Source organism: Manis javanica, chromosome 15 (assembly GCF_040802235.1).
Source record: "Manis javanica isolate MJ-LG chromosome 15, MJ_LKY, whole genome shotgun sequence".
Classification (NCBI taxonomy): Eukaryota; Metazoa; Chordata; class Mammalia; order Pholidota; family Manidae; genus Manis; species Manis javanica.
In genome coordinates this window covers 9,184,067-9,210,740 of record NC_133170.1, presented here as the reverse complement: position 1 = coordinate 9,210,740, position 26,674 = coordinate 9,184,067, and the positions used below count along the sequence as shown (strand labels likewise).

The window sequence follows — 26,674 nt, the reverse complement described above, 5'->3', positions numbered from 1 at the left end:
TCCTGGTTTCAGGGGTAACATCCTGATAGCAGTTAATCTCTCTTTCCTGTCAATTGATTTTATAAATGCCTTTGGCTTAAGGTAATTAAGTTCCCTTTTGAACCAGCAACATGGCTGATTTAGCTACAGCTCTAAGGCTGCCGCTTGTAAGAGTTAATACCAAACAATAAAAGCCAACTGGTTTTGAGTCTCTTTGCTAGCAGCCTGTAAAATGAATTTGCCCCAAAGGAAATGACAGGCATAAATAAATTCAGTGAAAGTTGACTTACTGGATTCTTTCTGTGGTTCCATGACATAGAATCCAAACACTCCTGTATTCTGGATTCAGGCAAGAAGCCTTTGATCTTTAATGCTAATTACTTTGATGCCAGAATAAGTAGCCACATACAAATGTCCGAAACAGATACAATGAAAGAATTCCTATATTAAACTTGGCTCTTGATCCTTCCTAAGCAAGTACCACCAGAGAGCATACTTAAGAGAGTGCAGATGAACTGTGAAATTTTGCAGAGCTGGTGGAACAGAATTTTTATTAAATTGAAATTCTTTTTTCCTTCACCAGCATGGAATTCATACTTGAAATTGATGTTACCACCTGGTAGTTAATCAAATATTTAGAAAACCCCCTTTTCATCCATTCCTTTATTTTTTAAACTAGTTTCATAGCATTTAATACCTAAATCCAAGCTTCCCTTAACTTCTTAGCTTTTCACCTTTCCGTGGAGGTTACCTCTGAACAGTGTTGAGAAGAAAGAAGTTGGCCATTTCATGTATTGTAGCACACAGCACTGAAACTTCTCTGAAAAGGTGTTCGTCTAGACTTCAGGGTAAAGACGTTACTGTTGTGTGCTATTCAAAACAATTTATAGAAGTATCAAAGCAGACTTGAAAAAGCATGGACTTGAAGAAGCGTAGACCTCCTGAAGCATAGACTTCAGGCACAGAGGCTTAGTGATGATTCAAAGAATGATTATCGCAGAGCCAGAGGGGTGGCAAGAGACAGATACACATTAGACCATTTATCCAGCAGCAGTTCAAAGAACCAAAGAGACTTGTAGAAATTTGGTTTCGTATTTCCTTGTTACACATTGTTAGCATAGGAGTGAATTAAGTTTTAACCTTTGGAACCACATAGACCTGGATTCACATCACACAGACCTGATTTCGAATCTCATCACCTGTTAGCTGTGTAGCCTTGGCCAGCTATTTGAACTCTGCGGCTGTTCTCTGGAAAGGATTTTTGGGTGGCTCAGGCAGAATTGATGTGAAATGTCTGGCAGATAGTGGGCTCTCAGTGTATGGTGGCTAATAATATTGTTGTTAATACTAAAATGAAGATTTATCTTAGAATTTCAAGCTCATTTTAAAATTTCTGTATACAGCTTCCATTTAACTTGACAGAGACATTATAAAGATAGGCAGATCTGTGCCCTATTGTATTCGAATTTTTAGAACATGTATCCTACTCACTTTCTGAAATAACTGATAATACACCTTTATTTCTATGTAATTTAGGCTGTTTTCCTAGATAATGGAGGTAGACACATAGGATCAATTCTCTCTGGAAGCTTCCCAGAGTGGTGAGTGGTTTTGGACGATGAATGGGAGTCTGAAGTAGATAAGTGAGGGGAGGGTTCTCTGGGCCTGTGGGCTCGGCGAGCAGGCAGTAGTGTGGGGTGGCCGGGGTAGAAGACGGATGACATGGAGATGAGATTGGAAAAATAAGCCAGAGCCAGACTGTGATTGCGTTGTGCAGCTTTTTTACAGAGCATAGACACATATCCGGAGGGCAGCACCGAGCTGCTGTAGCATTGTACCAGTTGAAAAGGCAACTCTTTCACTGTTGTAGTGTTCATGAAAGAATAAACTATCCTTATGGTAAATAAAAGCTAATTTGCTTTTATTAAAGTGAACCGTTGATGAATGGGCAGCGTTTATGTGTCGCCTTTTATTTGCTTAGTGTTTTTTGGGTATGGAGGTTAATACATAAGGGGAAACACATCATTTTTTCCATTAAGGAACACTAGTAGAAGCAGGTAGGTTTAGTAATAAGTACTACAAAAGTGTTATAAGGGTTATATAATTTACTATTTAATTTTTATTATTCTCTTGTTATTTATTTCTTACATATATCCTTCAAGACTTTAATGGATACCTGCTTAGAGCATCTTTTCTTTTTAATTGAGATGTAATTAGCATACAACATTATATTAGTTTCAGGTGTACAGTGTCATGATTCAGTATAGGTATTTATTGTGAGATGATCACCACAATGTCTGGTTAATATTCATTACTCCATGTATTTATAGGGTTTTTTCTTGTGATGAGAACGTTTAAGATTTTCTCTCTTAGGAGCTTCAAAATATACAGTACAGTATTATTAACTGTAGTCACCATCCTGTACATTACCTCCCCACAATTTATTTTTAACTAGAAGTTTGTACCTTTTGACATTTTACCCATCCTCCACTCCAATCCTGGCAACCACCAGTCTGTTCTCTGTTTCTGTGAGTTCAGGTTTTTTTGTTTTTTGTTTTTGTTTTAGATTCCACGAATAAGTAAAATCAAATAAGTGGTGATTACCTTTCTCTGTCTGACTAACCTCACATAGCATAATGCACTCAAGGTCCATCCATGTTGTCGCAAATGGCAGGATAGCCTACTTTTTTATGGCTGAATAATATTCCACCATGTACGTATGCACGTACAAACACACACACAGATACCACTTATTTACTCATTCTTCGATGGACACTTGGGTTGTTTACATGTCTTGGCTATTGTGAATAATTCTGCAGTTAACATGGGAGTACAGATAACTTTTTGAATTAGTGTTTTCATTTTCTTTAGATAAATGCCCAAAGCGGAATTGCTGGTTCATAGGATAGTTATATTTTTAACTTCTTGAGGAACCTTATTAGAGTTTTTTTTTGTTCTTCAGAGTATCTAGGTCAGTGCTGGGTGAGAACACTACATGTTTAATAACAGTTCTTAAAACATTGTTCTTTAGGACATCTGTAAGTAGACTTTTGAAGTAGAAGGTTTTCAACTTCAAAAGAAAGGTGACAAAGTAATAAACTCCCTTTTTCTTAATGTAAAATATAGCATATTTGTTAGATGTTAGCAATAATTAGCTTATTGGTATAGATTATTAATGGTCTGTTTGTAAAATTACTAATAATCAGCCATCACACTCATGCCAATTTTTAAGAAGTATCTTTGCCACACTTTGAGATACTTAATTTTCGTGGATGTGTGTGTAGATCCAATTTGCTCTTCGTTTACCATCCTTTTCATCACAGTCCTCTAACACACCCCAGAAGTGACCTTTCTCAGATGTTTCCTGCTCATCTTTCTCTCTTCCGCCCTCCTTCAGTTCGCATTCCTCTTGTTACTTGTATGGTAACTGTCTGTATACGTGTCTGCCTAACTGCGAGATCGCCGAGGGCAAGGACTGGGCATTTCATTCATCTTTATATTCCCAGCATCTAGTACAATGTCTGGCATAGCATCATGCAGTGAATTTTTTTAAAACCAGCCTGAGTTGAATTGAATTCCTTGTCATATTCAGTTAAAAATGTAATTTTGAGAACTGACAGAATTTGAAGTAACTTTTTCATCCATTATGGATATTTACCTCTTCCTATTTTTTATGATTTTCAATTTTTTTTTAATGATTAAACTGTTTTCCCTCATATAGCACAATGCCTTACTTGTAACTCTAAGAAGTGGAATATTACTATGATTCATGTCCTAGGCAGAGGGAGTTGTAAATAAGAGGGTAGAAGGCGACAAATGTGTGTTCAGTGGGACAGATGCTCCTTTGCCTTCCGTGGCACCTGAGTGCATTGACTGGTACATGAATTAGCTGTTTTGTGTTTTCTTTGTATTGAATTTATGCTTATAAGGGGGGAAAAGGATGATAGGTATAAATTAAATTATTCCTTTGTTCTTTGTATATTTATTTTGATTATGTCTCTGTATTCGTTGGAGAATGTTGTTCCACCACTAACGAGCAGTATGATTTGGAGCAAGTCATTTAATTTTTCTGGAGTTCAGTTTTCTTGCTCTTATAAAACAGATGGTACTAGTATTACCTCCCAGGGTTGCTGTGAGGGTTCAGTGAGTTAGTGTGTGGAAGGTGCTTAGCATAGTGAGTGTTCTGACAGGCAGACTGATCCCATGCCGCCTTCCTCACCGCCGTCGGCACGCAGTTCCCTGACTGTACTCAGCCCCTTGCTGCCTCCAGGCCTTGGTGGATGCTGTTCGCTCTCCTGGGACAGTCTTCGTGCCTGGCTCCCACTCACCTCCAGGTCTGCTACTGAACTGGCAGTTCCACGACAGCACAGGGCCTGGCACAGTAGTTGTGCAATAAATATTTATTGGGTTAAGGAAGGAATGAAAAAGTAATTGAGCCAACTGTCCAAAAGAGAACAGGATTGTGTGGAATGGAAGGTTTGCTTCTTCTAGAGTTGTCATCACAGCAGCTTCTCTCATTGTAGGCAGGGAAGAAAAAGGCAAGATAAGTGTGTGTATGTATGTGTATTACATCTACACTTAACAATTAAATGGTCAAATTACAAATGTTTAGCGGTCGAAGTATTAAAATAGGAGTCTGTAAATTAACTAGATTCTGCCTAAATGAGGATCAGTTTGAACTTACAATAGTACATCTAATTACCCCCCCCCGGTAATTTCAGTATGTTATTGTTTATGTTTTAAATTAATGCATTCCAACTATATTTCATATAAGAGACTACCCATTTCAATCCTGGGTGTGAATTTAGAAGCTAAAACTTTGATAGTAAATTTTAAGTTAGGGCACAAAATTGTAAATTGATCAGAACAACGTTTTTAAAAATAGATTTAGGATATGCACCAAGTGTCACAAGTGTTGACTGGTTATATTGGGTTGGTAGAATTACAGTGATCATATTTGCTTGTACTTTTCAGTGATTTCCATCTTTTCTGTGAAGATGTATATAGAACTGTAATCTGCTACAGAATACAGTTCTCCATTATTATCCCTTTACTCTTAACACCCTGTTGTTGTAACAATAAATTTTTTGCTTAAAGACATTGACATTTAACATTTAAAGAAAAAAATATAAAAAAAAGAAACTATTCCAAAAAGGCCATTTAAAGTCACGTAAATATAAAAATCTTATTTCAAAACTGATAGTTTTAAGTATAACATGCTGTAAAGACAGTACTTACTTACAGGTAATACTTACAGATAATCCATTTTTAACTGTAAAATTGCTGACTGGAATGTGTCATGTTTCTAGAAATGTCTGCTATATGTTTTAGTCCAAATCAGTCAAATTTCCTTGTTTCACACGTTTTGTCCTTTCCCTCTTTTTCCCTGTGTCCCTACCTTCTCCCAGGTGATCTGAATTCCATTTTGCATATGCTGACAACTGTGAACTCATTCCATCCTTAAGCCTCTGAGCACCTCTGTTAGTTGAGACCCCGTTGTTGTGAGTCATAAAAATTCACTCAAGCTGGTTTGTGCAGAAAAGTTTCAAGGGCAAGGATGCTGCAAGATCTCAGGAATGGGCAGGAGCAGAAGCTGGGACGGTGTGAGCGTGGGCTTGTTCTCTGGGCTGTCACTCTGTAGGCAACGGCCTCAGTCTTTTTTCTGAAGACTGATTTCTTCCCCCCTTCAGTCTGTACGTCAGAAAGCGTGACCTTGATTATTTCGTAATTTATAGGACTAGTCACCCCCAGGGAAGGAGAGGGGGGGGAATAAAACTAACAATTAAACCAGATTTAATTCTTTCTTTGGATTCAGACTCCGGAGGGACTCTGCTTCCATCAGGCACTGCCCAGTAACTGTGTCCAGATAGGCAAGACGAGACAGGGAAACACACCTGTCGGGGGCCAGTGATGTGGCTGAGGAATTGCTAGTTGGTAGAGCATATAAATCGAATGAGTGAATGAATGAACTGACCTGGGTTAGGCTCTCATCCATCAAAATACCACAATAATGTTACTGTGGTTATGATTTTTAAGAAACTGTATTTTAAAGAAAAGTGCTAATATATTGTGGATTGTAATGGCATTAAGTCTGGGATTTCCTTCAAAATAATTCAATGAGGGCATGGTAAGAGGGCAGTGGGTAGAGGCGTATATGAAACAAGGTCGTCCAGACTGGTTGGATGGGTACATGAGGGTGCATAGTGCTAATCTCTTTACTTTTGTGTATGTTTGAAATTTTCTAAAATAGGCTTTTTTAAACCACAAACACAAAGTTGTATCTAACCCCATATAAAATGATAAACTTATAAATCAGATTAATTTTATACTGGTATCACTATTATCATACTTGAATAATGAGGCGTTTTTTTTTGTTTTAGCCAACTCTGTTCTTTATTTCACCTGAAGGGGCATTTCAGCAAATGTCTAATATGAACAAGCAAATGTACTTTTTTAAAAAAATATTTGGATATGAAAACATTCATTTTTAGTGAGCGTGCCTTGAGACACCCAGTTTCTTCTAGTATCGCACATAGTAGGTTCTCAGTAAATGGTTTTTGAAAGAGTGCCCATAGCAGTCACGGACCAAAAGGGAGTTATCTCTGTTGAGCTGTTTTTCTTAGAATTTATTTGTTGAAGAAACCTTGTGTTTTTTTTGCTATAGGCTTTCCCATCATTTGAATTTTGCTGACTGCATCATCATAGTGTAATTTTTAAAATTGATAGTTGGATCTAGGGGCTTAATCAAATTCTAGTTTGACTTTCTTTTTTAACTACTGCATAATTGGTATTGTGTTCCTCCACCAGGAATTACATGATATCTTTTTGTTTGTCTTTTTGTGAACTTAGCACCATAGCTTTTTCAAGTTAGAAGTTACAGAAAAATTACAGGTTTTTGATAGTGAAAATTATAGGTTTTTACAGTAGTGATAACTACTGTAAAACAAATTCAAGAATCACTGATCCAGACTAAATTTCCCCAAATCTGGTTTCGCCAACCTTAAATAAAGTTAACTTTTACTTGTGTGGGACATTGTCTCGGCTGGTTTGGGCTGTTGTAACAATACCACAGACTAAGTGGTTCATGAACAACAGGAGTTTGTTTCTCACAGTCTGGAGGCCAGAGGTCCTAGGCCATTGGCAGATTCGGTGTCAGTGAGGCCCGCCTCCTAGTCATAAACTACCATCTTCTTGCTGTGTTCACATGGCAGAAGGGGCAAGGGCTTTCACGAGGGTCTCCACCCTCATACCCACACCTCCTGAAGGCCCTACCTCCAAGTACCATCACTCTGGGGGTTCATTTCAACAAGAATTTTGTGGGGTGCAAGCATTCAGTCTATAACGGATATGTAAGAGCGTTCTTTCCTGTTCTAGGTTTGTCGGAACTTATTAAGTAGGATCACTAGGAACCTTAATCATTATAATATAAAAAAGATTCCAGAATCTCACAGTTAGAACCCCATGTGATAGTCTAATGATAGTTTTCTGTTGCTTTATCTTTATATTCACTAACTCATTAATTTCAGATACTTTGTTTTCCAATTCCACACGGTCTTTTGATTGTTCATTCTTTCTAGATACCCGTTCTTTGTTGAAATTCTTCAATATTTAATCCCTGTTATCTTTTTCACTATTTTCTATATCACATTAAGTCATAGCTATTTTTACATTCTTGTCTGCTAGCTCCATTATCTGGACTAGCTGAGAGTCTGCTCTGTTGTTGTTTTCCGCCAGTTATTAATTACATTCTCCTTCACTGCAGATGTCTAGTAATTGTTTCTTGCTTGTAAGGCATTGTATTTAAAAGGCCATAGAAGCTCCAGTTGCTGTCATCCCACAGAAAGAGTTTCTCCTTTTCTCTTAGGCAGACAGGGTCAGGGGTTAGCATTTTAACCCAGTCAGGACTGAGCGGGACCAGGGCTAGGTTGCGGTTTCTGTAAGGTTTAGTCCACCTCTCATTTGTCCCTTCACTTCAGGCACAGCCTTTTATACTTTTGACTGGGAACTTGTGAGTCAGCCTCCACATCTCTGGAAGTCTGCTCAGCAGTCACCTGTGCTCTTCAGAAGTTTTAAGCTTAGCTTGGTAACCTCTAGCCTGTGCAGCAAAATCTGGCGGGTGTATTGAAAGGGAGATTGGTTGTCTTTTTGAAACAGGTCTTCCTCCCTCTAGTGGGACTTGGTCTCCTAAACACTGTGAATTATGGCAGACTTAATTCTGCTTTTTAGAAGCCTGATTCTAACTCCCCGGCTTCCAAGGGGTAGCTCCAGAACTAAAACCAATCATGTTTGGGGCTCTTCAATTCCAGTCTGTCACACAAGCCCTGGTAAGAGCCCCAACCTCACTCGCCGAGTAGTGTCCCCAAGTAGAGTCCATCTGCATGGGCGAAGCGCCAGTCTTGTACAGAATTGGGAAATGCCCTCAGGGCAGAAAATGGCTGGGGATTTTCACAAGGATCCTCGCCACATACCTGCAGCCTGGAATCTTACTTCATCTAGTCCTCATTGATTCTATAACCCTCTGGTATCTTTAACGTTTTGGAGTGAAGGGGTGGTTCTTTGCCTTTTTCCAGTTGTAGCTAGAGCAGAAGCCTGCTGTGACCTCTTACATCCTGTTTGAGAGTGGAAATCGTAATGTAACATTAAAATATAATTCTTGGAGGCCTTTCCCTCCCGTGGATTTTAAATTTTACCTCATAAATGAAAAATACTGTAAGGTGACAAAGCATTGTGGAAATTTTACCGCTTTTCTATCATTGATGAAGACTAGACGGTGTTTGGAATAGCTGCCCAGTGTGTGGTTTACGGGGCAGCAGGCCTTCCAGCAGGCGTTGCTCTGTCCTCACTGGCAGGCCGCATTCGGTTGACACCCATCTGTGAAAACTTACACATACTGATGCCTAGAAAAGATTTTCCTTAAAAGGTAAATATAGTGAAAATAATTAGCTTTTATCTTTCCTGCTTGAAAAACTGAGACATTCTTCAAGTTGTTGTAAAGATCTTTTCTTACATTTAACAAAGGACTTCAAAAAACTTGAATTTTTTTTTTTTTTGAGACATGTCTTTGTAAGAGGAGAATGCTCTCTATAAAGCCAAACCCGAGGGGAAGGGCACAGGGGTGGGATGTCCTAGAATATTCAAGTGTGTTTGGGTAGGAAGAAGAGTTAATAATAACGTGAGAACTGGGGGCGGGCGGGGGCCAGGAGTGAGGCTCCCCTGCACGGAGAGAGAAGGGGGTGTGGGGGATGCTCTGCGCCCGGTGCATGAGAGAAGGGGACACAGGAGGAGGGGGGAGGAGAGCGCGGTCCAGCCGCCCGGCGTCTGCCTTGTGCCACTGGCCAGGGTTTCAGCAGTCCTCACCAAAGTGCCGTCTCAGAGGGACCGCGCCGTGCTTTTTCATATCACTGGAAACCGTGGTGTTCACGTCTCTTGAATTTGCTGGGGAGAAAGGCTGCTTGACAAGGAGGATGTGGGGGTACTCATGGCAGAGGGGTTCCCCGGGTTTTTAGAAAACCAAGAAGACCCTCTGGCGGTGGACAAAATAATGGACGTGGACCAGTGCGCAGACGGCAGAGTGGGCTTCCCGAGCGCCTCGCTGCCGGCTCAGCTCTCCATGGCGGGCAGCAGCTGTTCCCATTGCACAGGACGCAGACTGGGAAGACGTGGGCAGCCCCGAACGGTACCCCGGCCCTGGCAGGAGTTCTCCAAAGGGTCATGTAAGGAATGATTTCATGAGCAGATCAGGACCCTTAGAAAATGCACAGATGAGGTCCAATCCCATCATTTGACAAACAGAAAGAAAAGTCAAAGCCAGCTAAACTTCATTTTTCTATTGCTTGCATCCTCTTGTCCTCAATAAACAGATTTCTTAGGCGAGGTGATTGCTGCCTTGTGTGTGTTCTCTAACCTGCGTTAGGTTAGACACGGAAAGCCTGCACCCAAGGGAGACCGCAGTAAAACTAGAGATAACTCAGTTGTTTTTAAGAACTGGCGATTTACTGAGAAACTTTAATCACTGGTACATTTATCAAAACAGGAAGTAACCAACCTCATGAAAAATACCTTTATTATTAGTGACAAAGAAGTAAAGATCTCGTTTCTGTATATTATTGTATCTAAATTTTATGAATATCAGTCATGATTTTGCGAGTGGGAATAAGGCGGCAGAACATTTGGACAATTGTGTATGTGCTTATATTTACCTTTAAAGTTTCAGTTTACTCCTTGGTAGTGATAGTGGTGCCCTTGACATAGGAACATACATTTGGAATGTAGGCTAAGCAGGCTTGAATCCCACCCTTCTCCATTCTTCTTAAAAAGTTGTGTTATTAAAGCAAACATTTGTTTAGTGTTTACTATGAGCCAGGTGCTCAGAGTATGTGGATGTTCCTTACCTCGTAACCCTCAGCACAGCCCTATGGAGTCAGTTCTTACACAAATACAGGCCTGTCACACTAGTGATGAAGCTAGGATTTAAACTCATTTCCTTAAAACACCAAAGCCCATGTAAGTACTGTGTCAATCCCAGATACTCCTCTGCTGTAATTCTGAAACCCAAAAAAGTTTGGCAATGACTAGTCTTTCCATAAATCGGTGGCAAAATGAGACCAGAATGAATGACAAATTTGTGGCCTTTGTTTATCCCTTTAGTGTAAATATTCATACATGTTGCTGCAAAAATAGTAATATACTGGATTTAGGGAATGCTGTTATAGAACTCCTATGGAGGTGTTAAAAAATGTATGGTATATATCCCACATTAACTTTCTAAAATATAAAAAATTCTCAAGTCTGAAACATTCCCAGGCCACTGTGGCCCTCTGACTTCCATAATACTTACTTTCCTTATCTGTAGAGATGTTCACACCTAATGAGCAGGTTTATAGTAAGAACTGTATGAAATAATTAATATAGGTAAGCATCCGAGGTACCTGGTATATAGTATTTGACTTGCTGGTGTTGTTACTGTCATCGTGGACTTTATGTTCACTTGTGCAGAGTTTGGGTCTAAAACTAGAATATGTTGCAAACATGAGCTTTGCTTAGCTTGTGGCTGGAGCCCCACACTATATTGTATTGTGTAGGATCTGTGGGAAGCCATGCCTTTCACAGAACGTAGCTCCTTCTCCTTACCAGTGACTGTTTGGAACGGTAGTGACTTTTTCCTGTAGATGTGCATGAACCCTGAGAGCAGGATTTTGTGCTTTTTCATATCACTGGACACATGGAAAATTCTTGACTGCAGGAGAGGGTGCTCTGCCGGGCTCACCTGGCCGCCTGAGGGCTGAGGGAACCCACAGTACGGCACACTGCCAACACACCTTGGCAATCCAGCGTCTGTTAGGTACAAGCTAGAATTGTGTATACAGAATGTAAGGGGAGGATAAATGAAATGTTAGAAACTATTAGTAGATTTACTTTGGTTACCTCCTCTTTTTAAGCATGCACTTCAAAGCAGTTAAGAGAATCCGGAGAATCCTGGATGAAAGTTAAGTCTCTTAATTACCTGTCTTCTAGCAATCAAGAATGAGATGGGTTGACTATTTTATTTTACTTAACACTTTATAAAATATATTTGTTGACCTCTTAAATTAAATGTACTTCAGTTGTAAATTAGAATTATGAAGAGTAGATAGGACCAATGATGTATTTAATTTAGGGTTTTTCTTTTAAGAGGCTGACATTTATTCTTCTTCCCAGTATTACAGTAACAGTTAGGTGAGGTAGGGTAACTTTGATAGTTTTTTTTTCTTTATGTTACATACTTAGAGTTTGTCTATTAGAAGTTATTTGCACTGGGCTTGCAAGGCCGGGGTTGCTGGGGGGACACAAGAAGTTGTTGCACCTTACCCCCCCCTCTACAGCCAAGCCCAAAGCCTAACTACAGATGAAAAAGAAGCAGAGGGTGGATTCTCAACCAGATAAGATATTTCTGGAACGTTCTGTTAGGACATTGTCCTCAGCCATAAATTCAGAATAGGGAGGTTGGGCAGAGCTGCGAACACAGATGCCCCACTTTGGCTAATGAATTTGGGGGTTGGGAAACCACCCCACATGCTGTTGATTTCTGAAAGGAAAGGGTACTTGTTTTGAAGGATTAAAGGAAGATGATTTCTTCTTGTGGGTGTCTGAGGTGGGGGAGCCTCTTCACTGGGCTTCAGTGGTTTTAGGTGAGTCCGTGGCCTCCCCAGCAGCCTGTTTGCGGTTGGTGGGGCTCCTCTTTACCCTTTGAAGGACAGATTTCTAGTGCATTTCTCTCTTGCTGCAGTCAGGTGGGGGTGGGAGGGACGCAGGGGTGAGACCTGTTTTGCCGGCTTAGCTCTGAGCAGCCTTGGAGCTCTGCTCAGTCTGGGGTCTCTTTCCAAAGTAGTTTTCAGAGATTAAACAACATTTCTGACAGTCTTAACAAATCTGCCTCTTTTTAACACTTAAAACATTATAATTTTGGTGTTTCCACCTTCAGAAGTTGTAAGAATAGTGGGTGATTCTGTAATATCCTGTAGCTCAGAGTATTGTCATGTGTTAATTTGGAAAGAATGTGGCTGGTATTCAGCACTTCTTTGACGTTATTTATTAGTTGTATTGCTTGATTTTTCACAGAATGTTACATCTTCATTTAAATCATAAACCTGAATTATATTAGTATAAAACCTAACAGTAATAATTTTTGTAAGAAGAAACGAGCAGTAACAAAAACTGTTTCCCTTATTGGAACAGAAAATAAGGAAAACAAACATCAAAATTCCAGAATGTATGAAGTAATTATATCTAAAAATCATGTGTAACACGCATACTTCCTATTTTTAATTTTATCATAATAGCTCGTCTTCCCTGTCATCCCCCCAGGCATGTCACAAAGATAATACAGTCTCCCCTCGACTCATTATTTTTAACCTCGGAAATGTGAGGTGTTGACATGTTAAGAGTTCAAGGACTAGGAAGCTGTGACAATCGAGTTTTCTGTATTTTGGGGGAAGCAGTATTACTTTATAAGTGAAGTTTGCAAGGCAGATAACGTGTGAGTCATGTGGGTAGACCTCGTGGTGACGGGGCATTCGCATAATAGAATGCGTCGCCTGCAGCTGCAGGTGGTGGCCGCGCAGGTGGTGGCCGCGCTGGACGACGAGGCAGGTAGGGTGCGGGCAGCGCTGACCAGGGCTCTCCACGTCGCAGACCCTCTTCCCCTGCAGAAACAAAACGTGCTCTTGGGATGATTCTCAGAATTCAGAACTCATTTTTTTCCCTTTCAGAAAACTGAAGAATGGGAAAAAAATAAGACTGAAGCAGACATGGAAGAATTTATCTGGAAAAACAGCACCTCAGAAAAAAATATCCTGGAAACACTTCTCCGAATTAAAGCTACTGAGAAAAATCTGGAAGTAAATAAAGAAGAGCTCCTTGGTACAAAAGAGGTCGAAGCTTACAGAGAGTCTGTTGTTAATCTTAAAAATGAGGGGGACAGTGAAAACACCCTTTCCCAGTACAAAGAGTCTGTGAAGAGACTGTTGAATCTGGTGTGATTTATGAAGAGAAGTCTGCTTGATATATTAATTTTAGGGTTCATATGTAATCATTACCTAATCTAATAAAAAGTTGAAAATGTTAAAAGTTTTATATCTGAATTAAAATATTCCTTTCATATAATATATAATGGCAATGATTATTCAGTTTTCTTATACACTGGGGCAGTTGGGCTGATACAGGATCTCTGATTTCTTCTAGGTCTGAAGTGTTTTGATTTTATCTCTACCATTAACTTTAATATTCATATATATATACATATGTTGTTATTTTATCACCTGCTACATTTCTTTCCCTATAATTTAGTGCTTACCGATTGCTTTTAAATATGGATCTTCTTGACCTACATTGGAGTTACTTCCCAGTTAAACCCATTGTAAGCTGCAAATCTTAAGTCAAAATCAATTAATATACTTGACCTACCTTAAATGTGCTTAAAACATTTACATTAACCTGCATTTAAGCAAAATCTTCTAACCCACAGCCTATTTTTATAATGAAGTATCCAGGGTCTCGTGTAATTCACTGATTACTGAAAGTGAGAAAGAGAATGGGTGCATCTCGTTTACTGTTGCAGTCACGTGGCTGACTGGGACCTGCTGGCTCACTGCCACTGCCCAGCATCTTGGGAGAGAGCATCAGACTGCTTATTGCTAGGCCGGGAAAAGATGCAAATTCAAAGTATACAGTATCACTTTCACACCACCGTAAAGTCTAAAAATTATAAGTTGAACCCTCGTAAGTTGGAGACTAATGATTTTGGTTACTTAGACCCAGACCCCAGTCCCCTGAGTGCAGTTCAGTGCCTTATGTACTTAACTTGTAGCCACCCAATGCATTTTTCACAGATGCCGATTCTAATTAGAATTTGGTCCTTGGGAATATTTTCTAAACCATCAAGTTTGTACCATCTGTATTTTCTGGGCTCAGTATGTTGACTCAACTCTGTTCAGCATTCTACTTCTATCTCATGGGGCTCATTTCTGTAAGCCCAAGCTTGCAGAAAAGTGGAAATGGAGATGAGCTGTTTTCATCTCTGGATTCACCAGTTAGAGCTTCTTCAGCTCAGGAAAGAAACAAGTTATAAGAACCTTGAATTTAATTGGAGTAAATGACAAAATGAGAACTGCCCTAAAGAACATTACATTCAATTTAGCTGTCAATTCAGTATTTTTAAGTATATCTGTTAAGTCATTTATCGCCACTTCCAAAGTTGTCAACAAGTGATTGAATCAAAATAAAGGAATTGAGTTTATCTAAACTTACTTTCCTAACAGAATTGGGGAACATAAAAGTCTAAAGAAGTTTCAAAACAATTGCCCAAAAGTTTGACTAAGTTGAAGGTATGATTTAGTATCAGCAAGGTCAACAGTCCGTAGACTATAAAGGACAACAGTATGGCTTTGAGAAAAAAAAGAGAAGTGTGTTCTATTCCATTGTATGGAGATAGTGAATGAAAAGGAAAGTAGATAAAACTGAATTTTTTGATCAATTTTAAAGCATACTTTAAATATATTGGAAGGTTATATTTCTTACAGATTCAAGGAAAACACATGTAGAGACAAGATTGAAGAAGGAAACATTTGAAAACAAGCTGAGGAGAGATGATCATTTGCAAACATGTAAAGAGGTGGTAGATTACAGTCATGTGTCCTGTAGCAATAATACAGTGCAGATGAAAGCAGACGAGTAATGATAATGTAATGCGATAAAAAGTTGGACCTCGCCCGAAGAGAGGTCTGGCCTTTGCCCTCAGCTTCTGGGAGGTGTTTGTGTCATACCTCATTAGAGTGTCCTTTGCTTAGGGTAAGAGCCATCACGGTATATTTTAGGGTGGGGCTGGCCACACTTGATAGTCTTAGCGATGCCAGAAAAACCAACTGTGATTTAGGGTGGGGGCATTGAGTCACCGCAGCCGAGACGACCACCCAGGTAATCACTCATACCTATTTATTGGAGCCTCAAAAACAACACTGAGGCGTGGGCAGCTGTCCTCTAGGCAGTGTCATACCCTGGGGGAGGGATGTGTCCTGCCCCCAGCGGGGAGGACACCGGGAGGTCTGAGTCTGGAACCCTCCTGGACTTGATCTTGCCCTCTTCTTCCTTTGGCTGATTTTAATTTGTATCCTTTCCCCATAATGAACCATAATCACGAGTGTAACAGCTTTTATTGAGTTCTGTGGATTCTAGTGAATTGTGAGATGTGAGGGCGGTTTTGGTAATCCCCTCCTCCCACCGCTGGAACTCAGTCGGTGTTGGAAGTGCGGGCAGTCTTGCAGAGCGCTGTACCCTTCTAACCTTTGCCGTCTGGTGAGCTCCAGGCAATTGGCCTGAAGACTGAGGCTGCGGCATTGGCACCCAATGGCAAAATCTTTGGGCTGCTGGTCGTAAGTTCTGTTTGGTCCCTTTGGGTTCCGAGAAGGACATGGTTTCCAGGCCCAGTTGTTTTTGCTTCACGGCTGACTTCACTCTGCTTTCCTCTCCAGTCTTAAGTTTACTCAGTTTATCTCATGGTCAGAGATAGAGGCTGAACAAGAGAGTATTCAGTTTGTTTTCTTACAAAGATAATGTCTTCCCCAAATTATGGTCATTTCTATGAAATAATAATTTTAGGGAATGAAAAAACTGAGAAACCCCAAGGAAGAGAAAAACTTTCTTTTAAGCATCCTAGTTTGCTGGGCCACCTTTAAACAATTTATATGTATTTTAAAGCAAAGTCAGTGATCTTTTAGAAGAACATTGTACAATTAATTTTTGAAGACCATTTCCTGAATTAATTCTTTAAATATATTTTTAGGATAATTTCAATTTTGGTATCCTCCCTAAATAATATGGGATTTTTCCCTAATAGGAAATTGATAAAATTTATGATACTTAATATCATGACTAGCAAGATCAATTAATTTTTTTTAATTCAGATTTTTATTTGTGGCTAATACTCCACTGATACTTTGTGTATTTCTTCCTTCTCTTATACTAAAAGAGGAAATAGACCTTATTCCCCACCCAAAATCAACAATTTGGAGAAGTCCTGGAAAGTAAAGAAAAAGTAACATCTCTGTGTATGTGAGATTTTAGTTGAAATATAATTAACATATTATATTAGTTTCAGGAAAGAAACATCTAAGCCACTGGGCAATTTGTTTTCACATTTGCGAGAAGTACTACATTACTAATCTTGTAATAGCATTTCCTGGTATCCTTTATGCTAATAAACAGACTTAATATCTGTTACACTAAAAAGCTTTCAGTGATGAGGTTAAGGTCCTACAGTTTAAGATCATTAGAGACTTGAATTAAGTTCTCTACTCTTAAGAACCTGAATGTAAGATTTAGTGGGGTAGATCTGGTGTAAAATCTGGACAGAGCTGAAACACCTGGAGCTAATATTTACAGCTGGGGAAACAATGTATACAAGTGAGGGATGTCAACCCAGCCTCCCAAGCTCTATTCACCATCTCAGAGCCATAATTTTTGAAAGGCATGTCAGCTTTGGAAAATGAGATGGATGAAGATTGAGAAGAAATCCAATTGACCAGTAAACTGTATAATAATCAGGATACATTTGCTCATGGATTAGTAACTATAATAGTACTCTTTTTTTGTTCAAATCACTGGAAGATTTTATTAACACAGGTGACAATAATTAGACCTTGATGGGAGACAAATAGGATGTTTTACTCCTAGTATCTTTTTTCCATGCTTATTGGGAAAATGGAGGCTTCTCATCTAACTGATCTTGAGCATGGACTTTTGAGCCAGACTGCCTATTAAGTTCTGGCTTCATTACTAGCTGTGTGACTTTAGGCAAGATACTTCACTGCTCTTCTCTGTTTCCTCATCTGTAAAATCTGATACAGGATAATGGTTAAGAAAAATATAACTCAGTTGTAAGGATTCAATGAGTCAATGTTTGTACAGCACTTAGAATGCTCGCACAGTGCTAACAAAGGGGTCAGAATTTTGGAACTTTGGCAAAGGGTACATTATTCAAAAAATGCAAACTAAGAAAAGCTGTTAGGTTTATCAAACATCATCCTTTTTTAGGGGTTGGTAGGAGCATGCATCCTATGAAATTACTTTTTTTTTTTTAACTAAACTCCCCTGGTCTTTAAAAAAAAAACTGAAAATGATACTCTTGAAAGCTTACAATCTCTACAACTTTTACTATCAAAGAGTTCTCAGAATGTGTGACATTTTTTAATTTGCCTGAATCCTGACTCTCTGTCCTGGTTTATACTGGCCCTGCTGCTTTCGACAGCATGCATAGACCAGGATGGCTATGCAACAGCAAAGACAGATGACAGAGGTACAAAGGGCCACAAGAACCAGCCAGGTGTTTGAAGTCACAAATGCCCCATCAGGTGTCACATCTTCATTCTCAGACGTGTGGTTTCTCCTGTTGTACCTCTTGGTTTTATTCGGTACTTGTTTGCTACTGTTGAGCTGGGATGGAATAGGCATATGAAAAAGTTTTGTGTCCGTGGGCACAAAGAAAGGAGAAATAGTCTTGTTATCTGGGCTGCGGGTAAAATCATTACTGAGGGACATCTCACTGACCTTGGTGGCAATGGACTCATTCAGGGAAATGAATCTTGCCCAAGAATCTGTGGTGAATTCCTTGGACTCTGCGGTTAATTCCTCGGAATACTTGGTATTGTTTGTGTTTACAAGCCAGTCTCGATGGGTGGTTGATGATGGAGCCGCTCCTGGTGGCAGCACTTGGTTTACCACAGTGGTTTGTTGTTTATCTGCATTTGTAGCTTTTAGAATTCTTAGTCTGTCGCGTGTGTTAGATGAACGGGTATTTAAATATGTGGGAGGAGACTGTCCAAAGACCAGCAAATCTGGATCTATACCTGAAACATAAATTATGGCACTGTTACTTATTTATTTATTTTTTAAAGGAAAGGACGGGACCTTAAAGAACAATTTGGAGAAGTCCTGGATTTTGCCACTGAGTTATTGAAACTGAACTGCCAGTTTGAAGTTCTACTATTGCTTACTTCTGATAGGCTTAGAAACACACTGGCCACATTTGAATTTATCTTAACTTCCTAGGACATTTTCTGTTATGAACAGAAATTTTGCTGCATCATGGAGAATACTTTGTGGCTTCCAGGGCCTTGCCCTACAACAGCAGTGTTAGTACAAGACCTGCAAAAACAATAAGCGTTTGAGAGACATAGCATCTTAAAAGAAAGTTCCACTAACTAGGCTAAACCTGAGAAGTGTAACTGTATCCAAATCGTGAGCACAGGCCTAAATTTCATCCCTTTCCAGTCCCCGAGGGCCCTTGCTTTGTCTCCAGCATTTCCTCTCTCCTGGCAAATAAATTCCTTTGGTCCTGACTTCAGGCATGTGCAAATGTCTTTAAAACACCTCTTAACAGCTTTGCCAGTCATCCCTCTAGCAATCAGTCTCGCTCTCTCTCCCGCTTTACCTTCTGCTGAATTTTCGCTTCATCCCTCCCTCCATCCCCTAAGGAAATTATCCCCAGTCACTAGCTGGTGTCAGGGCGCTGACATCTGCATCGCCAGGTTTTCCTCTCCGTGGACCTGTCTCATTGTTCTGGTAGTCATCCCTCCTTTGCGTTGCCCCTACGATCATCTTGCCCAAATCTAGTATCTCCCTGTCTAGATTTTCTAAAGTGCATCTGCGTATAATTTTCCTAGACTAAGATAACCAGACTCACCACTTTAATGATGGCATTTTCTCATTAAATACATTTGTTGGTTCCCTATTTCTGACTAAGTCAAACCAAAATCCTACTCTATCAAAGCCCTTTTGTCACCTGGCCTACCCTGTCTTATGCATACTTTCATCACAGTCCCAAATGTGCCCTTATTCAGCCAGATCAGATTTCTTACTTTTCCTGGTGTGATAACAAAGCTCCGTATCTTGCCTCTGCCTGGCCTCTTCCAGGAAGCCCTCTGACTAATCTAGTTTTCTTTAGTCTCTCCTCCTTTTGAGCCCTTGAACTTGCGGCAATATCGTACATTTTTGTATTCAGTTGTATGTCTTCCACTAGTGAGTCTTGTCACATCAACTAGATTATAAGGAACTTGAGAGCAGAGCTATGGCTACAGTCTTCTGCAAGGCTGAGCACAACCTGGTGCAATAAGTACAAATCGGTAGGGATTTATCTCCTATGTATTTTGACGGCAAAAATCTACTCTTTCATGTTTACTTACTTGTACTCTGAGATTATATACGTGGGCAAAGACCACTTAAATATGTATTTTTCTGGAATCAAATATACTGGTCATCTCGGGCCCAATGGTATGCTCATGTATGTCAGTAAGTGGCATTTCCCTGTCCCTGACATCCATCTTTGTAGAATCCTTGGGAGGAATGTCAATGGACCTCAAAGTTGCCATTTAGGCTTTTTCTGTATTTCCTCGTGGCACCCTCAGCCACTGCAATAGAAATGCCTATTTTGGCTCTTGCTGAGGGCTCTTGGGATAAATGAAATAACATGCTGAAGCTTTTGTTCAATCACGTATGAATGTCACCATCTGGAAGGAACTCATCGTTGCTGGACATTGCAGACTGAAGGGAATTCCCTTTTAGTTTTCTGCCCTGGATGCCCAAAACTGTTCCAGACCGAGGTCACTGGGAAATACTGATTTGGGGAGTCATACATGGCTATTGCCAGCCAGTTTCTAGGTTATATATGTCTTTCCTAGAATATTATCAACATTCTTCAAAATCCATACACAATACATAAGTCACTACCATCTGTTATGTTGTATAAGATGGCACCGGTCCCGGGCTCTAACATGCAGCTCTCCAGTGTTGGGCAGTGAACGTGGAGGCAGTTGACATTGTCATGAGCAGGGTCATGGTAGAAGACAGCCAGGTTACAGGCCACTGAAAGGGAAGCAGGCATACATTTGTTGGTTCTCTATTTCTGACAAAGTCAAACCAAAATCTGCACAAGATCCTGATATCTGCGAGCTTCACGAGCTCTGAGTAACTTAACATTTCTTTCAAGAACACGGCATTAACAGCACTTTGCAGGGCCATGTTCAGACGTTTTACAGAACCTTATAAACTACACAGCAACTGTTTCTATAAATATAGAAAATGCCTTTTTAAAAGAAATGCCTACTGCTTTTCTCTGATCTTTCACACATTCCATCCCACACAGGATTAGCCTGGACTCATTTCTCAATCCCAGGATTTTATGTCTGTGAAAAATTCAATTGGCTGCAAAGCCCCTGGGGATTTGTTAGATCAGATTTCTGAGTACAATGCCCTCTCAGAATGCTCAGGTACTGGGAGTTCACTGGCGAAAAAAAGTGACAAATGCTGTAACAGAGGAGAGGGTAATGGGAGGGTAACGGGAAGAGCAAACACAGTGATGTCTGCGTTACTCGGAGAGGCCCAGCTGCTGGAAAGGCAGGAGGCTGGGGAGCATTGCCTTGACCCTGACTGCAGGTGCGCACCGGCCCCAAGATGCAAAGCCACAGGCAGTGAAACCTAATCAGTGTCATTTAAAGAGGAAGGGAGTGGATGCGCAAGCTGCGAGCCCTTGGAATTCAAGGGGTATCTCACTTGCTGATGCCGTCTCCCCATTTCTAAGTAAGTTTGCTCCTTGAAATGTACTGTGTTGGCTCTGGAAAACCGTATGTCAGATTTGTTGAATGCCCATCTTCGGTCCGTCCTCTAAAGTGCAGCACAGATTTCCTCCTGCTGCAGTGTGGTGGGAACCATGCGATAGGAAATACCCACTGGCCAAAGGTATCAATGTCTTTAATAAAATAAGATTACAGAGGGATAGTATTTGATTACCAGACCTCAGAGTTTGCCTGAAGCTGCTATGGGATTGCTTGTGGCAAATTCTGGACTGCTTCTGTGTAAGGTGAACTGCGGGGCGTTGCACCTCCCCCATGACTTCTGGGACATCCCATGGTTTCCCCACTTGTAGGAGAAAGACTAGGACAAGAGTTAATTAATAATACATTGCTATTGCATTATAGATTACAAATATGCTCGAGAACTGAGCTATAAAATTTAAGAGGAATAAAAAAGATTCAAATTTAGAAGTCTCAATTTCTGAAAATAGTTTATGGTATAGAGAACAAGTTTTCAAGGTGTTTTACATTCCTTCTCATGTAGAGTCCCAGCTCTGAGCAGGTTCACTGTTGCAGGATGGTGGCTTTTAAAGTTCTGGTTTCCAGCAGAAAAAACAGGGATTTGTGCTTGTTCTTTCTTCTGAAGGAAGAAAGCCACACCATGGAGTCTACACAAGTCTCTAAAATCATGGAATTCTACCAGATGCTCACGGTATCCCGGAAGTCTGGGAATCAACACTTCCTGGTGTGGAGTCTGATAGATTGATGCCATGGGAAAGTGCAGAAAAGCTGTCGCCCATTGCCCACCTCCTCCCAGGGAAGGCTCATACGAGTTAGAACCATCTCTAAGGTGAAAATCCGGATTGGCTACTTTTCAAAAAGATTTCCCTTTAATAAATGAATTGCTGTCTTCTGTGCCTGACGAACTTTTGAGGGCTTAGCCTGAGATGGCTTCTCACTCTGTGGTCTCTTGACAGTCAGTTTAGACTCTCCAGTTAGCTTCAGTTTGCATCCCAGAAATCTCATATATATAATTGGATAGGAAGCATTGGCAATTAATAAGTTGGCAAATGAAATTAGATAATTTTTAGCCATTACACATCTAATTTAGAAATTAGATAAAAGTTACACAATTGTAACTTGAAATTCTGCAACAGTGAAATGGTTTCCTAATTACAAGTCTTGATCACCTTATATGGATGATATTTAACCCTGATTCCAGGTTTCAGACAAAAAAAATCTGTCAGGGTATTTTGAAAATATGTTTTTTTCTCTCTCTTTCTGCTGTTGCCATATACGTCCCTATTTCTTTTCAAACATCAATCACAATCTCGAGTCGTGTTGGAACATCCTACGTTTGGTCAACACAAGACACACATTTCAAAAACTTGAAGTGATACCAGTATCACCAAAAGGACTTTGAAAAGGAAATTACCATAAATATTTTGGAAATCAAATATGCCATATTTTTAGGCTACAGAAATACCATAGTTAACTCTCAAGGAAATATTTTTATTTAGCACTTTAGTGAAGAAAAGAGGATTCTGTTACCTGCAGGTTCCACAGCGTTGTGGTCGTTACGAGCGTTGCCAACCCAGCCGGCCGTGGCCCGGTCTGCACGGTCAGTCTCTGCGTCCCCCCCATCTCCCTCATCCCAGCGTGTCTTCCCTAGTCCTTTCTGAGGACGTCTTCATTCTGGAAGTTTCCCCCGATCTGTGCTCAGGCACATCATTAATACTTACCATCCTTGCGAAGGCAGCAGCTCCTGCTGCATTTCCGGCCCGTGCTCTCAGCGTAATACTTCAGGAACTGGGCTCCCAGCTTCTGGGACTCCTCCAGGTCAATCAGAAGACCCGGGAAGCGACGGATCCAGCAGTCTCGGTAAAAGACGGTGGGTGAGCAGAGACAGTCTGAGGTCCACCCCAGGCTTAGGAGCAGTGTCACATCTGCTGCCACCAGAGCCACATGCATTTTGCTGGTGTGAAGGCTCAGCAGGAAGTCTGATTCTCAGGCGGAAGCAGGAGCTGACCATCGGGGCTGAGGACAGTTTCTGGAACTTCAGGGCTGTTGCTAAGGGAGAGCTTCTTTGAGACTCCTGGAGGGTCATCTAGAAAAAACGAGGCTGTTCCTTAACTGCACATTCAGTTTTCCTTTGTTTCTTCCCAGTTGATCCCTAGGTGAACATTTGACTTTCTGGCATTAATTGTGTACATTTTCCAGGCCATCTTGATCCTCTGTCCCTTACTTAGCCTCTTGAAGATGTGGATTCTCTCCTCTGCTTTTCTTCTTTCTGTGAAAGTGAATAGTCACAGACACCTTTCACTAAGTAAGTATAAAGACAGGTGGAAATCCTAGCCAAGAGCCTGTCTCAGGAAAACAATAATTTAGTCACTTGACATCAGATAAAGGAAGAGTCCATTTCACCAGAAACAAGACATCGTTTTGTAAGGGCACTTCTGTACGGTGTTTAAGGAACACGGGACAGCAGACTTTTTTCAGTCATTTATTTTCATCTTTGAATTTAAGTTCTAGTGTTCAGCTTCACTAGAAAACCAGTATGTGTGCTGGTTTACATTTTTTTCTTTTTACTAAAGAAAAAGACATGTTGAAAGTAAATGAAAACTGAAAATGAAATAAAAAATTAAAAAATGGAATTTTGCAGTGATTTTGAAAACATTGGCTATGAACCTGGTCACTTCTTGAGGTCAGACATTTTTTGCAAAAAGGCCAGTCACAAGCTTTTTTAAAAGATGAAAAGAGGACATGCTCCAGTGTAGACAGAATACAACACCCAGCAAGTACGGGGTATATTGTTCAATCAAGAATAAAAAGTGTAATTTACAGTGAAAATTGGGAAGAAGTTCAAATCGGGAGCTGTCTAATCTGCTTTCTGATATCCATGTTTGCAAGTTATAAAGGGGATTTCTTTGCGAAGCACATACATAAAGACAGAATGTTCCTGATGGAAGAAGAAGTTGCTAAGAAATGTGCATTAGGGAAATGGCAAAATAGGTTAAATTTTATAAATAGTAATAAAACTACTTCAGTTGCAATGCCAAAGCATTTGAAAAGGTATTAAAGGAAAATAGCCTGTTATACTTTTGTGAAGATAATGTGTTCTATATCCATGATATCCAAGATGGCAAATTTGTTCAAAGTTTAAAACTTGCTTTTTCTTGTCCATTTTTGTACAAAGCATCAGTGCCATAAAGTACTCTACTGTTCTTTTAAAAAAAGGTGAAACTTTTTCTAGCCTGTGATCTGTCTTTCATACCTTTTTGAGCAATGACTCATTCACTTACTTGACACATAAATGTTAACATTCTTGGAACTTTCCTTTCTGTTCCCTGGTAATAGCCTAATGATCACTTATCTTTTGTTTTAGAAACATAATATTAATAATAGATAATAAAGGGAAAATATTCAAAAGATTGAGTAACTTTAAAATTGAAATATTTCACCTTCTTCCAAGCAAAAATTGTATCATGGATTAACTCCTAACTTTGTATAAGCCACATAAAATACACTAACTTGATAAATATTTTATTTTAATAAACTTCTCATAGAAAGCAAGTTTCAGTTGCTTACCTGCAGACAAACTGTTCCATCTGTTCTGAGGGGAAAGGTAAGAGAGATTTCTTAGTAGAAGAGCAAGGGACAGATGAAGAATGAAAGACCACTTCTTGTTTGGCTTGAGATTCCATAGCTATTTCGCTTGGTATGTGCCCTGGGGACATAAACTGGAAAGTCTACTTTCTTACCTTCTAACCTCCACATCTTTCAGCCACATTAACTGTAGTTTCTTTTGTGTGATATATAATTTCTTGAAGTTTTCATTTTCCCTACAGGGATAATGGAACAATCCACAATTGTTTAATCCTTTTGCTGGCAAATGATGTCAAGTGGAGATCAAAGTTGCATTTTAAAGAATCTACAAGTTCCAAGGTAAAAAAACGTGCTTTAAATTTTTAAAAGGACATTTTTTTATGATTGCATAAACATTATGTCTGGAAACGGGTAACTTCTGGGAGCCAAGTGTTTTGAAAAGGATAAAAAGTGGACTGCAGGGGCAGAGGAAGGAATCCTCTATGGGCTGAGATACGTGGCTCTAAAGCATCTAGTCTCAAAACATGTCCATGTGACATGAAATTGCAGAAACCAGCAAGCAACTGTAACTGAATAAAAAACTATCTAGCCTTTGTACAAATTTATGAAAATACCCAGAACCATTACACTATTGCAATGCCATATGTTGTACTTACTTCTAACTGGGCACTCTTGAGAGGGGTTCAAAAATTGGATACCTACCTTAAAAAACACTCATCTTCCCTTAACAACTGATTATAGTGTGGGCACCAGAATCTTACTTTTATAAGTGTCCCAGGTGAGTTCCTACGAGGTTTGGAAAACACTGCTAAAGCACTGACTGAAATAAATGGAAGTTTGCCTACACGAAGGTGCTCAATCTATATTATTAAATAGAACCCTTTATTTAAATTGCCCCACATGATTTAATGAAAGGACGATATTTCAGTTTTGCCTGTTAAAAAAAGAAATATAGTTGTGTTAGGAATAGTGGAGGGACTGAAAAACAGATAATTTTTAATTTATTTTAAATTAAAATAGTGAATTGGTAGTGAAATGATAGGACATTTACTGAATTCAAAAAGTGTTTTGTAAAACAATAACATTCATCTTTATTTTAAAGATGGTGTATAGTAATTCACCAGTTGATGAAATCGATGGAAATTGTTTTTAAAAATGGGGTCTGAGAAATTTAAATGTCATTGTTTTCTTTAAATATTTTGCTTTTATTAAACTGATATACATTCACTTAAAAAATCCAAACCATACAGAGAAGTACAAAATAAAACTGATTCAAGATCTTACAATCTTAACATTTTAGCATCCTCCTGAACATCTCTAAAAAGATATACATATATAATTTTACATATGCATTTATACTGTTTTAGAAACAATTTTTTAAAACTTCAGTGCCAAATTACATTTTTCAGTGTTTGTAAAGAAAAATCTACATCCACAGTTGTAATGACTCTGTGGTATTTCATTCTGTATGTACCAAAATTTACTCTGCACCTCAGCTTCTTTAGCTGTAAAATAGTACAAAAACAGTACTGTAATCCATGGAAAACACAACAGTGCCTGGCACATTATAATAAACATTCAATAAATGTTAGCTACTATTATTATGTATTATGTTTCCAATTTCTTTTTATACCAAGCAGCGCTATGATAAACATCTTGTACTTAGATTTTTTTTTTCCATTCTAGGTTAATTCTAGGTATAGTTTCCATAAATTATTAAATAAATAGCTTAACTCTGTGTTGTCCATTACTCTAATCTTTTGTAAAACATCATGACATCAAGTGCTTAAAGTGAATCACAGTGCCACAAAGACCAGTCTTAATTGTTCCTTGATCAGTCAATAACTGATCTATAAAATTATACCTCCAGTTATATAGAAGCAATATTTTCATGAAGCTTACAAATAATTTTAGGTCTTTTGTAAATAAAAGAGTATATATTCCTTTGACTTTGTAGTGCTAGTTTAACAGAAAGCTTCCTGTGTGAGTTA

General features: G+C 39.4%; 2 protein-coding genes across 6 annotated transcripts in view; one reads left to right on the top strand and one right to left on the bottom strand.

Moving 5' to 3' along the window:
* Nucleotides 1–13,584, top strand: part of MRPS35 (mitochondrial ribosomal protein S35) — a 38,013-nt gene extending 24,429 nt beyond the window's left edge. For 3 of the 4 annotated variants that reach the window (XM_037020391.2, XM_017672167.3, XM_017672168.3), the window contains exon 8: nt 13,227–13,584. In XM_037020391.2, the coding sequence (XP_036876286.2) occupies nt 13,227–13,496 (270 nt within the window). In that variant the 3' untranslated portion in view covers nt 13,497–13,584. Of the gene's footprint in view, nt 1–1,515; nt 1,581–13,226 lie in introns of all 4 variants that reach the window. The other variant, XM_073223545.1, reaches the window with a different exon arrangement.
* A 2,446-nt stretch (nt 13,585–16,030) lies between these two features.
* MANSC4 (MANSC domain containing 4) lies at nt 16,031–24,215 on the bottom strand. Of its 2 annotated transcripts, XM_073223544.1 has the most exons (4): nt 22,820–24,215; nt 20,236–20,370; nt 18,058–18,356; nt 16,031–17,943 (listed from the first exon to the last, which is right to left on the bottom strand). In XM_073223544.1, exons 1-4 carry the CDS (start codon nt 23,046–23,048, stop codon nt 17,698–17,700), a joined length of 909 nt encoding a protein of 302 aa, XP_073079645.1. In that variant the 5' UTR covers nt 23,049–24,215; the 3' UTR covers nt 16,031–17,697. The 2 variants fall into 2 exon arrangements, with proteins under 2 accessions (XP_073079645.1, XP_017527646.3); XM_017672157.3 differs by having other exon boundaries at nt 16,031–18,356.
* Between the last annotated feature and the right edge of the window lie 2,459 nt (nt 24,216–26,674).